The 13,841-nt window shown below is 38.7% G+C and overlaps 1 protein-coding gene across 6 annotated transcripts in view; it reads left to right on the forward strand.

The window, feature by feature from the left end:
* INPP4B (inositol polyphosphate-4-phosphatase type II B) overlaps positions 1–13,841 on the forward strand; it is a 281,318-nt gene that overhangs the window by 228,904 nt on the left and 38,573 nt on the right. For all 6 annotated transcript variants that reach the window (XM_048508966.1, XM_048508967.1, XM_048508961.1 and 3 more), the window contains 2 exons: positions 5,389–5,529; positions 9,290–9,387. In XM_048508966.1, the coding sequence (XP_048364923.1) occupies positions 5,389–5,529; positions 9,290–9,387 (239 nt within the window). The remainder of the gene's footprint in view (positions 1–5,388; positions 5,530–9,289; positions 9,388–13,841) is intronic.

Here is a 13,841-nt window from a genome sequence, read left to right on the forward strand (position 1 = left end):
ACTCTGCTTAGGACTGCATTATAAACCAACACGTTTTACTTATGTATTTATACAATGTACATTTCTGCCCTCATTAGGGCCACCAAGGCACCTAACGGAGTAAAATATACATTGTAAAAACACATCTTTAAACCTTGTATACCAAACAAAAGCATATAATTCAAATTACTCTGATTAAAATACATGAATAACACCAACACCTGCAATTGTGCTCAGAAACAGGTTAAGAGACAGTATAGATGAGGGAGGTCTGGGGTGATATGGGCTGTACAACCCACTCCAGTCAACATTCCTGCTGCAATGTTTTGCACTAATTGAAGTTTTCCAAAGATTTTTTAAGGGCAACCCCATGTAAAATGCATAGCAGTTAACTAATTTAGATATAACCAGAACATTCACCATAGTGGCCACATCTTTTCTGCCCTGGAAAAACCACAGCTAACCAGTCAAAGCTGATAAAAGGTACTCATCACACCTGCCATCTGCTTATTCAGGAGCAGACCTGGATGCAATAGGCCCAAATTCTGGATTGGACATGCAGTCCAACCACAGAATGGATGATACTTAAAGTTCCAGGTCAGACTTTCCACTCACCAGTAGCAATTCTATCTTGTAGAAAGCCAATGCGATTCTGGACTGTATCAATAGGAATATAGTGTCTAGATTGAGGGATGTAATTGTGCCTTTCTATTCTGCATTGGTTAGACCTCAGCTGGAATATTATGTACAGTTCTGGGCACTACAATTCAAGAAGGATATTGACAAGCTGGAATGGGTCCAGAAGAGGGCAACCAAAATGGTGAAAGGTCTGGAATTCATGCCCTGTGAGGAGAGACTTAGGAAGCTGAGTATGTTTCGTTTGGTGAAGAGACGGTTAAGAGGTGACATGAAAGCCATGTTTAGATATTTGAAGGGATGTCATGTTAGTGAGGGAGCAAGCTTGTTTTCTGCTGCTCTGGAGTCTAAGACCAGGAGTAATGGGATCAAGGTGAAGGAAAAGAGATTCCACCTGAACATGAGGAAAAACTTCCTGACAGTAAGGGCTGTTTGACAGTGGAATGCACTACCTGGAGTGTGGTGGAGTTTCCTCCTTTGGAGGTTTTTAAAGAGAGGCTGGCTGGCCATCTGACTGGAGTTCTTTGAATGTGTGTTTCTGCATTGCAGGTGGTTGGACTTGATGACCCTTGGGGTCTCTTCCAACTATATGATTCTATTATTAAACATTACTTTATTAGTCGCATCTATTCTAAAACTGCTTCCATTCTCCAGTTTGCAATTTCTAGGATACATGCCACCTATCTCAACTTGAGGCAGATGGTTTGTAAATGAAAACATAATGCCAAACATAACAGAGATACTTGGACATTTTCAAGGCAATAGAGATTTGGAGGTGGTTTGCCATTACCTACCTCCACATCGTGATTTGATTTCCCAAGTCCTAGTGCAACACCTTAACTGCTACACCATGCTGGCTCTCTTATGTAAAACTGTGTGGCATTAAAAAAAATTGAAAATAATCTGGATAAATTCTCCACTTTTTATCCCCTTATCTTTTCTCCCTCTTCCCCATTTTGTCCTGCTCATTAGTTTTTTTTGGGGGGGGGGTTGGTGGGGGGGAGGTTGTTACATGTATGAGGACATGAATGGATATGTGAAGTTTAATTATTGGTAACAAGTCCCAACGTCTTTAATATCATCAGTAATGAGTAAGCAGAGGGAGTTGGGGAATTAAATGGAGATCCATATTGTTGCTCCAAACAGTTTGAGTTGGTTGACATATTTATGTTAAAGATTAAAAAATAAACAATAAAAATATCAGCCTCTGTTCCATGTGAAACACAAAGACTTTTCAAGCCGCTTTAGCGATACAGGGCCCTCTCAGATGTTCAGAACAAAACAAAAATAGTCCAAACCCCATTGTGCATACATAAGCCTTTAACTGTGCCTAAAGTACCCCTTTGGATTTTGGCAACTGTTTCCCAAATAGCAGTCCTGGCATGATACAGATAAAATGGAATTACATCCTGATCTTCTGAAAGAAATAGAGTAAAAAAAATATGAAATAAACATAAACAAAAGAAAATTCTGTACCTAAGGCAACTGGTAAAACAGTAGTATGTTATATATCCTGAAAGTATTCTTCATACCTTATGTGAATAACACTTTTATGTTATCAAGAAATCTACTTTTCAGAATGTACTAACCATTTCTACATGAATCAAGCAGATTAGAAATCTAGACTTTATCTCTGTGCCATCAACTGAATGTGTTGTGCAAGATAAGATAATTGTGAGGAGTCCTTTGTCTCATTCAAATGAGACCTTGTATGGTGTTCTTAATATATGTGTAGATATGATTAAATAAGTAAGGACAGTGACTGATAGTCCAGGAGTTCCATCAGCTTAATGGCTGTCAGAATGCTTTAAAAATTACACCACCGTTCTTTATCAATCTCTGGTAATTATCTTGGACATTTTAGTTGTCAAATCAATAGTTACATAGTCAAATCATGCCACGTACATATTCTTGAATTCTGTCCTGATAAGACAAACATCTTCAGATAAGTTCTTTTTGTGGCAATGGTTGAATAACTTCATATTAACATCAGCAATTTTCCTGTCACTGAGAAAAGTGAGAATACAGGATTGGGGCAAGGGGAGGCAACCAGAGCTTCAGCCAAAGAACTTTTAGGGTTCTCTAGAACTGTTAGCAGGTTATTGGCAGCGCTTGCAGAAAATGGCAAGCCTAACCGTGTCAATGTGCTATCAGTTTGTCGTCAAAGTTGCTATAGTTTTTTTATTTTTGTTTTCTGCTATTTAGAGATGCTGTAATATTTTAAACTTTAAATGGCTTTTAGCTGAATTTTTATTATGCATTTGGTATGATTCCAATAGGCAAAGAAACAGACATTTCAAAATTAGTAAATATGAATATGTAAAGTTAATTTTTTCCAAAGCAGCTATCTATATATATAAAAAGCTAACAGTGACTTTGTTAGTCATGCCCTAACGCCGAAACAGCTGGACGGATCGCCCCCAAATTTTCACAGGTAATCGGACCTTCAAATCACCGAAAGTCCATACCTGAGCCAGGTAAAACGTCTTTTTTCTGGCGCACCAGGCCATGAAGCTGACTGTGTTTAACTGTCACCCTTAGAATGTTCGTGCAGCCTGTCTGTGGCCTGAGGTTTGAGTTATGAGCGCCGTTTTCCTCTACCTTGATGATTGGCTTCTGGTAGCGGAGTCTCCCAGTAACCTCCAAAAACAAGTCTCCAAAACTCTCCCATGTTTACAAGATTTAAGTCTACTAGTCAATTTTTAGAAGTCTAAACTGAAAGATGGTGGTCTGTCGAATTCTTCCATTAAAGTACATTTAGCAGCCATTTCAGCATTTCACTTAGGTGTTGACTGCTGTTCATTTTTTTCTAATCTTTTCAGTAAAACATTTTTGAAGGAAATACCCAACCTTTACCCCTAAGTTCGAGCTCCTGTGTCCCAGTGGAACTTATCCTTAGTGTTAACTCACCTTGTGGGAAAACCTGTTGAATCTGTAGCCACTTGTGATGTGGCTTTTTATGTCATGCAAAATTGCCTTTCTGGTCGCAGTCATCTCTGCCAGAAGGATTGGAGATTTATGGACCCTTAGGAGTGATCTTCCATTCCTGAAGATCCATGAGGATAAAGTAGTTCTCCAGCCTAAGGTCGTATCACTTTTCCATTTGAACAAGGACATTATTTTGCCTGTTTTCTTTCCACACCCCATGACTGAGGCAGAAAGAACATCACACCTGATGTTCACAGATCTTTGTTGTTTTATTTACAACCGACTGCATCTTTCAGGAAAAATGTACGTCTTTTTGTTTGTTTTACGGGTCATCAAAAGGATTCAGGAGTGTTCACACAAACACTATCCTGTTGGGTTACCAAGCAATAGTTAAGGTATACTCAGTCGCCAAGGTGGACTGCCTGCTGAACTAAATTTCCCATACAGAAGGGGAAGTGTCTATTTCCCCTTCCTGTGATATATATGCCATTATGTGTCCCTCATGCCATTCCTGGTTCCCTTTCCACAGTAGCTGCATTGAGCATATCAATAGGTTGCAGCAGCAGGAGAAGAACCAGGAAAGTTCTTCTCCACAGATAGAAGTGCCATTCTCTTCCTGATATGAAAACACATAATTGAACTGGCATTAAGAAAAAATCTATTCTGAGAAGTAGCTCAGTAAAGACTGCTTCAAAAATTGATCTGCCCTCATTTATACTGTGAAAGCAGAGGAGAAGGCCAAAGGCTTTTCCTCAGATTTTTAGTCGTTAGCTTTTTAATCCTTTTCTTCCACTTCAGTGAAGCAATCATTATAAAGGAACAGTTTATAATTAAATTACTGATCCCATTTCCTATAGATTTCTCATCTTTTTAAGACAAAAAGAAATGTTATATTCAAATTGGACACTTTAAGGCTGTTCAAAATAAGGAGGAAAATGTTGATTTCTACATTTAGCCTTGACATTTTTGGACTAAGATTTAGTCATTTTAAGTTCACAAATTTCAAGCATAGGGCTGTCAACTTTGGATTGCAAAATTCCTGGACACTTGGTGGCAAAATCTTGGGAATAGAGAGGGGCGGGAGCTCAGTCAGAATATAATTCCACAGAGTCCACCCGTATAGATATACAGCTATTGGAGAATATAGAATATACAGCTATTGGAGGGGGAGGGTTGTTAAAGTTTCCTAATCCCTAAGTCGCAAGCCTATTTGTTTGTGGAAAACAATGATAGTAATAATCCTTAGAATTTCAAAGCACTTGCATATTCAGGACATCTCTTGTAATCAACCCCAGCCTTCTACAATATGCCACAGGTTGCGGCAAAAGTAGACAGTATGAACAGCTTGCCTGTGTCGTAAATTCAAGGCAGAGATGAGAGTTGAATTAGGGACATCCTAATGTCCTTTTAGCCACAATGATATACCACTTTATGAATGCCAGTTCATCCCCAGACCTCCCCAGTCAAAGCAATGTAGACTGCTGTGTGTGTTCCTAACTTTTTCAGTGGAGTTAATTGGAAAGGTTGGAATAATATATGCAACAAACTCCAATTTTTCTGGAGTCTCTTCCTTGGGGACCTTGACAGGTCCTTTGGTTAATTTTTTCATAGACTTCTTGGGAGTAAAATGACAATATAGAGCTGACTTTATTGGCATTTATTTAGAACTGGTAAAGTTCTAGTAATTATCATGCCTTCAAGAAATATCATTATCTCTAAGCTAGATCAGTATCTTTATATAAAGTTTCTATTATTTTTTAGGAAATCTGAGCCTGGGGCAGGCTTCAAAAATAGATTATTAAAAAAAATGACAGCAGGTTATTCTTATTCTTTTTATTTTCCTAGTGGTCATTATGTAATAGAAATCAAGCTTCCAGGAAAGATGTTTGAACTGCTGCCACAGGAAATTAAAGAAGGAAAACCTATCCAGGTATACCCTGTCCTCTTCAATATTGGAATTAACGAACAGCAAACACTTGCAGAAAGGTGAGGAGCTGGGATTCGAGTTGGGAATCAATGGGCAGTAGACCTGGTTTTCAGACTTGGAAACAGGGCTACCAGTCACTATCTCACTATCTGTCTTCAGTGTTTTCCCCACAGACAAAATATCCTGGGATAGACCTGGGATCATATATCCCAGGGTGTTTCTATCCCGGTTTCTCCCTTCGCATGGCAGCCCATCAGCACATTCAGGCCGGGAGGAAGAACTCCAGTAAACTATGCACGAGCCCCTGGTTTATTTTCATTTTCTACATGAACATTTACGTCATTTATGTAGTTTACGTAGTTTGTGTATGTTTACGTAGTTTACGTAAATTCCATTTTTCTGACGTTCTGATAGGCTTCAGCTAAGGGGTGGGGAGAGCAGGCAGTGAAGCCAGAAAAATAAACTGGCCCATCTCTTGCAGTATTTGCATGGGAGCAGATCGGCGTGGGCTTTTTCAAAAGAACCACCAATTTTATCGTTTTTTGAAAGCCACGGGCAAATCTCGCAGGGCAGGACCAAGTTAGACCCAGAAGCCATGCGGAAGTCATGGCCAAACCGGGATGGTTCACTTCCTTATCCCAGGATACATTGGCTGTGGGGAAAACACCTTCCATTCCTTTTTCCCCAGACCTGTATTAAACCTGGGATTTAAGCATGTGGTAACACGTACATGTGTCCATTCTGACACAGGTCACTTTTTGGTAACAGTCTTCTCTAAAAAGGAACCCCCCCCCCCTTTAGACAATAAGCTACTGTTTCCCTAATATCTAATCCAAGTTCACAGTGCCTATGCCTAAAACAGGTCTGCTGTGCCTTATAACTTAAGGGTGGATCTTGCAGTTGAGCACTGAAACTCCTTAGTCTAAATCTAGTCTGCCTAATAAACGTTGTGGTGGGTCATTCCTCGCATGGGTGACTACCTTTCTCTATACATCCCATATGTATTCTTATATTTTTATTGACTGCTAATTCTACTAAGGAAGAAGTGTGTTTAGATTCATGTTGTATTCACTCTAATGATGCTGAATATTTGGGAGGATATGTATTCACACCTGCCCAAACAACAAACTTAGGGTTCAGACTGTGCTGTTCTACCAGAAGTGCTTTGTAGGGCAATATAAAGTAAACATGACTGTAAAAGAAAATCTGTAGAGCTGTTAATGCATGGTACTGTTAATCAATTCAGTTGCTCCAGACTAAAAGAATTTCCTATGACAGTCATTATAGGATTTTGCCGTAGCAGAATTGGGCATGATTGGCACATTGCATTATACTCTTTGTGTGGAAGACACAAGTACCAATTTTAAACAACTTTCTAACAATTGGTCTCAGTCATAAAAATGTTATAATTGTAATTTGTAGTCTGGTAGCTAATACACTGCTATTGTATTACTTTTAACCACTGAAGAACGCCAGCAGGTCAAAATGCATCCGATTTTAAGGGTCAAAAAAATGTCCCATAGGATCCCTTTATGTATTGTCCTTGTGCTATTGTGTACATAAGGCAGGCTAACATGGGCCTTCTATAACACGTTGATGATTTTCATTTGTAATAAATATGTGTTTTTAATACTTAGCAGTTTTATATTCTGTGGCTGTTTTAATTACTTCTTGTCCTTATAGGTATTTAATGCATGGTACTTATAGGATTTAGCCTTTTTTTAAAAAAAACTTCCATCAGTTCTGTATTTAAGATAATTTGTAAAAATGGGCCACACAACTTTTTAAAAACACATTTACAATTGAACATTTTCTGTACTAGGTTGCAGTCCACTTCATGCTGAAGTCAGTGGCAAAATACTCATTATACTAATGTAACTACAAGAGTGCTAGGAATTCAGTGAGTAATTATTCAGAGTTCTGTGCAAAATTCCCTCCAGCATGTACATAAGTTCAGAATAATTCTAATTGTTATAAAAGAAAAACACAGGAGAAACGTTCCAGTTGGTTCTACAACCTGCTGCATAAGAGAGCTAAGGACGAGGTGGGTCACAAAGTCATAGTGGCTGCAAATGGGTGGGATTAGGTTGCCTCTTGAAGGACAGCATTGGATTCCTTGCATTTCCTTATATTTCTCTGTCATAACCCAAGTGATATAGCTTCCACTGTAGCTTCAACAGATACTTCCACTGAGAATTCTTTTGAGCAAGGTCTTAATAGCAAGATCCCCACTTCCTTTTTAAAGCTTGGAGGTAAAAGAGACAATTTGAGAACAACTGGAGGGTTCTGTATGTGTTTTTGTTTAGTGAATGCTGGGACCCAATTGACTTCAATTCCCTTGAATTGTCTTGAATATTTAGGCCCAATTTACTTGAATTCCTACTGATTTCAGGTGAAAGTACTTCCAAGTAAATATGCTTAGAAGAGAAGTCTTAATTTTTTATGTCGCCATGATTTAAATCATTGTAAAATGTGGTGCTGAAATCATATAAAACCATTTATTCACAGCTAGTTTGGGATATTGTTGCTTTCTGTTTTGCCTTGACTTAGATTTGGCTGGTGGCATAGTTCCATGATCTGATGCCCATTTCTTCCTGCTCAGCCACTAGCCAAGAGTAATCTGAGCTGACGTGGTGCATTGTGCTACTTCTAGGCCCCTTTCACACATGCAGAATAAAGCACTTTCAATGCACTTTGCAGCTGTGTGGAATAGCAAAATCCACTTGCAAACAATTGTGAAAGTGGATTGAAAGTTCAGTGCAGAAGAGTTGCTTGGATGGCTTGACTGAGAACTGGCTGTGGTTCTAGCAGTGTTACAGATTAAGGTTCAAAGTGTTCCTCAACCAGTAAGCAAATTATCAGTTGCCCCCACATCTTGGAATGAAGACATGAGGTACATATAACTGGGTTACATTAGGTTTATTAACTGGACTGCAGTACAAACTGTAAAATACCTAATTAGCTTCCCCCCCCCACCCCCCACCCCCCCCCACCCCCCCCACCCCCCCCACACTTGTGTCAACTGTGTCAACTGACAGAGCTTCTGCAGGCTGCTTGCTTTGGAACAGCCCTGCTCTGGCCTAATTACTGCTGCCATGCCTTTGTCTTTCATGGCCTGCACAGACTTCTGTGCTGAGAGATGGAATGCTCCTCATGCCATACAGCAGAATAATTCTGTGGAGTACCTTCCATATGCTCCTTGGCAATAGAGCCAGATAAGCAACTGGATTGAATGACTCCTTTCATTTTTAGATACCTCAGCATTCTTGCTAAGTTTTCCCTGCCTTACATAGCCTCCACATTTTTGCCACTTAGGGCCTCATTAGTCAAAACTAGACCAATTTACAATTTAACTAACACGAGGCAACAATGTCAAGTCAGTGAAAAGGAGGAACACCCCCCCCCCCATTTCTGTCTGGTTTTAAAGTGGCTAACTAGCAAATTAAAGAAAGGGAAACACCAATCAAAACCAAGTGAGAGAAGGCAAAGACCTCAAAAAGTCACTGCCTGCACCCTTCCTATTAACCAAGGCACACAGGGCACCAAAGGTAACAACTCCCATTGTACTTTACCCCCTTCATTCCTCTGAAAGGATCGTTGCCAAAATCATTCCTTGGTTCCAGTAAGTTGTGGGAGACACAATTCTTAGCTAGTAAAATAATTGGGAAGATTAAACTCTAAGATCACCTAGGAGAGTGATTAATAGAATTAATGAGTTCCGGTACTGAAATTGTTGTGTTTCCAATCCTTTTCCTTTGGGTGGGGTCATGTCTACCATAGAGATGGTTTTATGCCTATTGGTCTTTTATAATTGTTCAGGTTTGGAGATACTTCTTTGCAAGAAAGTATTAACCAGGAGAATTTGGAGCTGCTAAAAAAATATTACAAGTTGTTCATGGAAAAAATGCCTTCTGATTGTGAGTACTTTTTAAAAAAATCCAACTTAGTTGCAAATGGGGCTAGTCTATATGCTTTAATGCTCATGTTTTCATTCAAAACTCTAATCACAAACCTAGTGGTGTATTGCAAATATTGTCCCTGTTATTCTTCCAAATTCTAATTACTTAAACTAAAAAACGTCACTGCTATCAATAGGAGCTGGCTCAAGAATTATATGAAATAAGGTTCAGAGCATGTTTTCATGGTTGTGCAGTTACTCTAATTATGAAATTATTTCCTACAGTTTATCCTCAAGTGCCTTGATTATACTAATTAAAATGATTATAGCAATAAAAGTATCTGTTTCATCTGACTTGTCCTGGGGAGCTGCATCACTGATCATGAAGCTGGGCAATTTGTGTTCTCCTCCAAAGTTCTAGAAATACCTAACCCAAAAGATTCTTAGCCCCCTTCATAGTTATTCATCCATCACTTAAGGATTTCTTTTTCAACAAAACATGCACAGCTCCTTTTTCTTTCTATAACCTGAACAGCTGTCTCTCCTTGCAGCATGTCAGATAAATTTTATTTTTTCTGAAAGCTTAGGTGTTGCTTCTCACAGGGACTGCCTTAAGCCTGAGATTCTCTAGGTTGTTCAATCAAATGCTCTCTGTTTCTTTCTGCTTCACTGATCTGTATTTAAGGCAGCACCATCATGAAGAATTCTAACACTGCAATTAGTTTTTTGCCATATCCACTTAGACCATTCTTCTGTTGATCTTTGCTCCTACTTGCAGTGTATTTGTTTTTGCTTTAACTTGTAGTGCTATACACATGAGTGCTTTCTAGGGAAAGTGGGGCTTCATTCATATATCACAACAAGGAGGTTTGTGATGTGCACCAACTTAATTGTAGTTCTGTCTGCACCAAACTGGCTACTCTGACATTTCATTATGTGAACTAATTTTCCCTTTGCCTTCTTCATTCATGTTTGAACTGGGCAGTCAAATATTCCAAATACAGGAGAATATTGGTCATCATGAAGTAGCTTTGGGAAACTTTTCTGCATATGGTCATTCAGCTATGAATTAACTACTGTCTTTTGGCCTTTGCAATGGGAATGCACTCTGGTGCTGCAGCCTGGTAAACTCTACTTCAAATTCAGCCCTGATTGCATTTGCCAAATACACTATTACATATAAGTATGCTGTTCTTATTCAACAGGAACTTATTTATACCAGGTGATTCTTGGCGTTGTGTGGCATTTTTTTTAATCATTATTGTTTGTCAGATTTCCTTCATGCTGTGACCTGGCAGGCCTGACTCCATGCTTTGTGGGCTCATTTGCTGAACAGAAGCAACTGCCCACTTCCTTGCCGCTTAGCCATGTAATTAAGACTGCGGGTAGGTTAGGAGTGTTTTTGCTTGCTGAGATATTCAGCAAAACCAGAATTACTCCTGATCACATTAAGCTTGTTGTCTTTATTGTGACAGCTAATTAAAAATGGCTTTTTTCGTTAGCTACTAAGTTTTGACTTTGATATTTGAAATAGACATCTCTGTAATCAGAAAGCCAGTGGAAATATGCTATATTAGAAGTACTCTTTAACCTGAAGGTTGCAAAATTGATGCAGTAGCTTCTGACCAAGTTCTTCTAATGAAGTTACTTGTTACTTGCATGTCGTCATAGCAATTCACAGTATTTCTGTTCCAGAAACTGAGTATCCTAAAAGAACTTTCAGGTGATTCTTTAAGAATGGTAATGTGATATTTTCCTGTGTGTCTAATACAAAAAAAATGGACTACAAATAGAGAAGCAAACGGGGAAATCTGATTCTGATGAGTATCCAATGAGTAGTGTTCTACCATGGCAAATGTAAAATCTGGTCCTTAAAAAATTACACAGTTTGACCTACCAATATGTAATATGGTATGGAGAATATACAAGTTGTCCAGATTTCAGTTAACTTGCATAGCTGATATACTGATGTTCTTTAAACCAGTGGAATTTAGCAGTAAATGCCCTGATTTAGAAAAGGTTCAGGTTTTCTAATTATTTTCTGCAAGTCCAATTCTCCCAAACTTGACAAGCTGGATACCTTTGGGAAATGAAGGGGTTTTTTTAAAGCACAGAGAACAAATTAGAGGTAGATGTGCAAAAAATCCAAGGAGGATTGCTTGAGCAATCCAGTATTTTGATGTTTAGTGATCCAGTAAGTTGTTTGAAATATACTAATGAGGACATCCTCTGACAGCCAATCTCCTGGAAAGCTAATCTTCAACTGCAGACCAATCTTTATTTAACCAAAGTAATGGAACATTTAGCTGGAAGTAAAATAAGCAGAGTTGCTGTTCATTTGTTGTCAGAGTCTGACCTGCATGCTTGCTTGACTTTCCTTGTAAATTTTAAGTATTTAATTAATTTACTATAAACAGCCTTAGATTTGCAGAACCCAATCCAATGTACATTTATTAATATATTCAAGATTTCTTCAGCTAATTCTTAGTGATATGCACAATGTCTGGTGACAGTGGAAATGTTGCCTTATCTTGATTCTTTCAACATCCAACACCCATCATTGGCCCTTTCTGCACAAGCCCCTGAAAATGTTTTGCAAATGTGTTTTAAAAAACCCATTTGTCCACACTCACCCCCTCGAAAACGCTTCCTGACCTACATTTTGTGTTTGTTCCATTGTTGTGGCAGTTTTTTAATAGATCTGTAGATTTGATGCTACAAGGCTTCAAAGTCTCATTCTGCAGTTCTCTAGGTGTTATGTCTAGGTGCGATATCTAGACACAACCGCCCTGAATTTTTTTTAAAAAATGACAGAAATACAGCGTGAAACTGCAGGGGCAACCTCAGAAAATGGCGCCAATGAGGATATTAGGGAAATGCAGAGTGGCATAGGGAATGTTTTAAAGAGTTCCGCACAGCAAGTGAAAATGGTTCCACAAAAGAAACACTTCCAGAAAACTTTTCAGAAAAGAATCACTTGGGAACAGCAAGCAAATAAAACAATTTGGGATAAGAAATAAAGTGTTTTGGGGCTAAACATGCAGAACTCTATGGAGGAAAAGTTTTATTTCCTGCCTTGAAACATTTTATTTGGTTTGTACTCAAAGGGTGATTCTTCCCATCTTGTATAGCCATTTGCTAACAAAATATGCCATTGAGTTCAAACCAAAGGAAAGTACACTATCATTTGGCAGCAAGGTGCCCACCATCCTCAGTGTTAACTACACTGTATTTAAATGTCTATTAAGAATTTTGTTACATATTAATTAATGTTGTGGAAAGTCCATTTGAGGGAATGGATGAAAAAACAATGCCCGTCTAGTAATAAATTTTATTACAGATCTTCTTAATTATCTCTGGAAGAATGTTAGTTCTAAGAGATTGGTTGTCATCATTAGAGTTGAGAATTTGCAAGCATGTGCTTTATTCTTGACTAAAAATGACTAGTAGGAATCATTTTTAAGGTTGTGTGATTTTGTAGATGCTTTCTCAGACCAACTGGGGTGTTTTTGTTCTGACATTTGCCTTCCTGCTAAAGAGCTTACCCATAGACCCCACCTGAGAAAATTTGTCATTAAACAAAAAACCCACTGCAAGAAGTGGAAATGATAGCTTATACTTGCTAGTAACTAAGAGTCATAAGATTTGTCTTCGATATAAGAATATTTCCTTGTCTCTAATTACAAATGATAGGTACACTCAATCCCCCTTTAAACTTCTGCAATTAAACTGTCAAGAAGCTTTATGTTTGCTACTCTTGAGCAATGTATCTGTTGAGACTTTATTTCTGGCTTGTCATTCCCACCCCCCCTCAAAAATGCATTTATAGCCATACAGCCGTGGATTGTATTGCCATGGCCCCTTCTCCAATCCAAGGAGATCATTGGGTGAAGTTGGCTGGGAACAAGTTCTTCAGTCAACTGTAAGACTGAGACTAAGAAAACAGTGCTATACTCCTCCCTTCCGGGCATTTGCTATGTGCTGCTAGGAGAGGAAGGAGAAAGATGCTACTGGTTTCAGCTTGACTTTGTTATGAAGGACAACTCTGCTGCTGCTCCTTGCTTGGTTTTGGGATCAGATAAATTATTTCTTTGGGTCAGACTCTATTTCTGCATCTCCCCTACCTCGCCCAATCCCCAAAATTAGAACAGGTTCTAACTTTCCCATAATATTACTATTGCCTGGACAAAGTCACTGTAAGAAACATTGTATACTTTGATCTTCCTAGCTTCACAGAAGTCTCTTACAAGTCCTGCCAGCCTGCATGTACTTATGAAATGCTGCAAGGAAGAGCTTGTGTTTTCTGGTAGGTTCTTTTTTTAAAAAAAAAAGGTCCCTCATCTCTCTTCTGCTCCCCATTGATCATCCGCTCTTCACACATAGATGAGATGTTGCAAATAGGTGACAGAGGAAACAGACAGCAAGCAGTAGGTTGTGAAACTTCCTATTTCCATTCACATCACAAGTACTGAA

This window comes from Sphaerodactylus townsendi, linkage group LG10, assembly GCF_021028975.2.
Source record: "Sphaerodactylus townsendi isolate TG3544 linkage group LG10, MPM_Stown_v2.3, whole genome shotgun sequence".
Classification (NCBI taxonomy): Eukaryota; Metazoa; Chordata; class Lepidosauria; order Squamata; family Sphaerodactylidae; genus Sphaerodactylus; species Sphaerodactylus townsendi.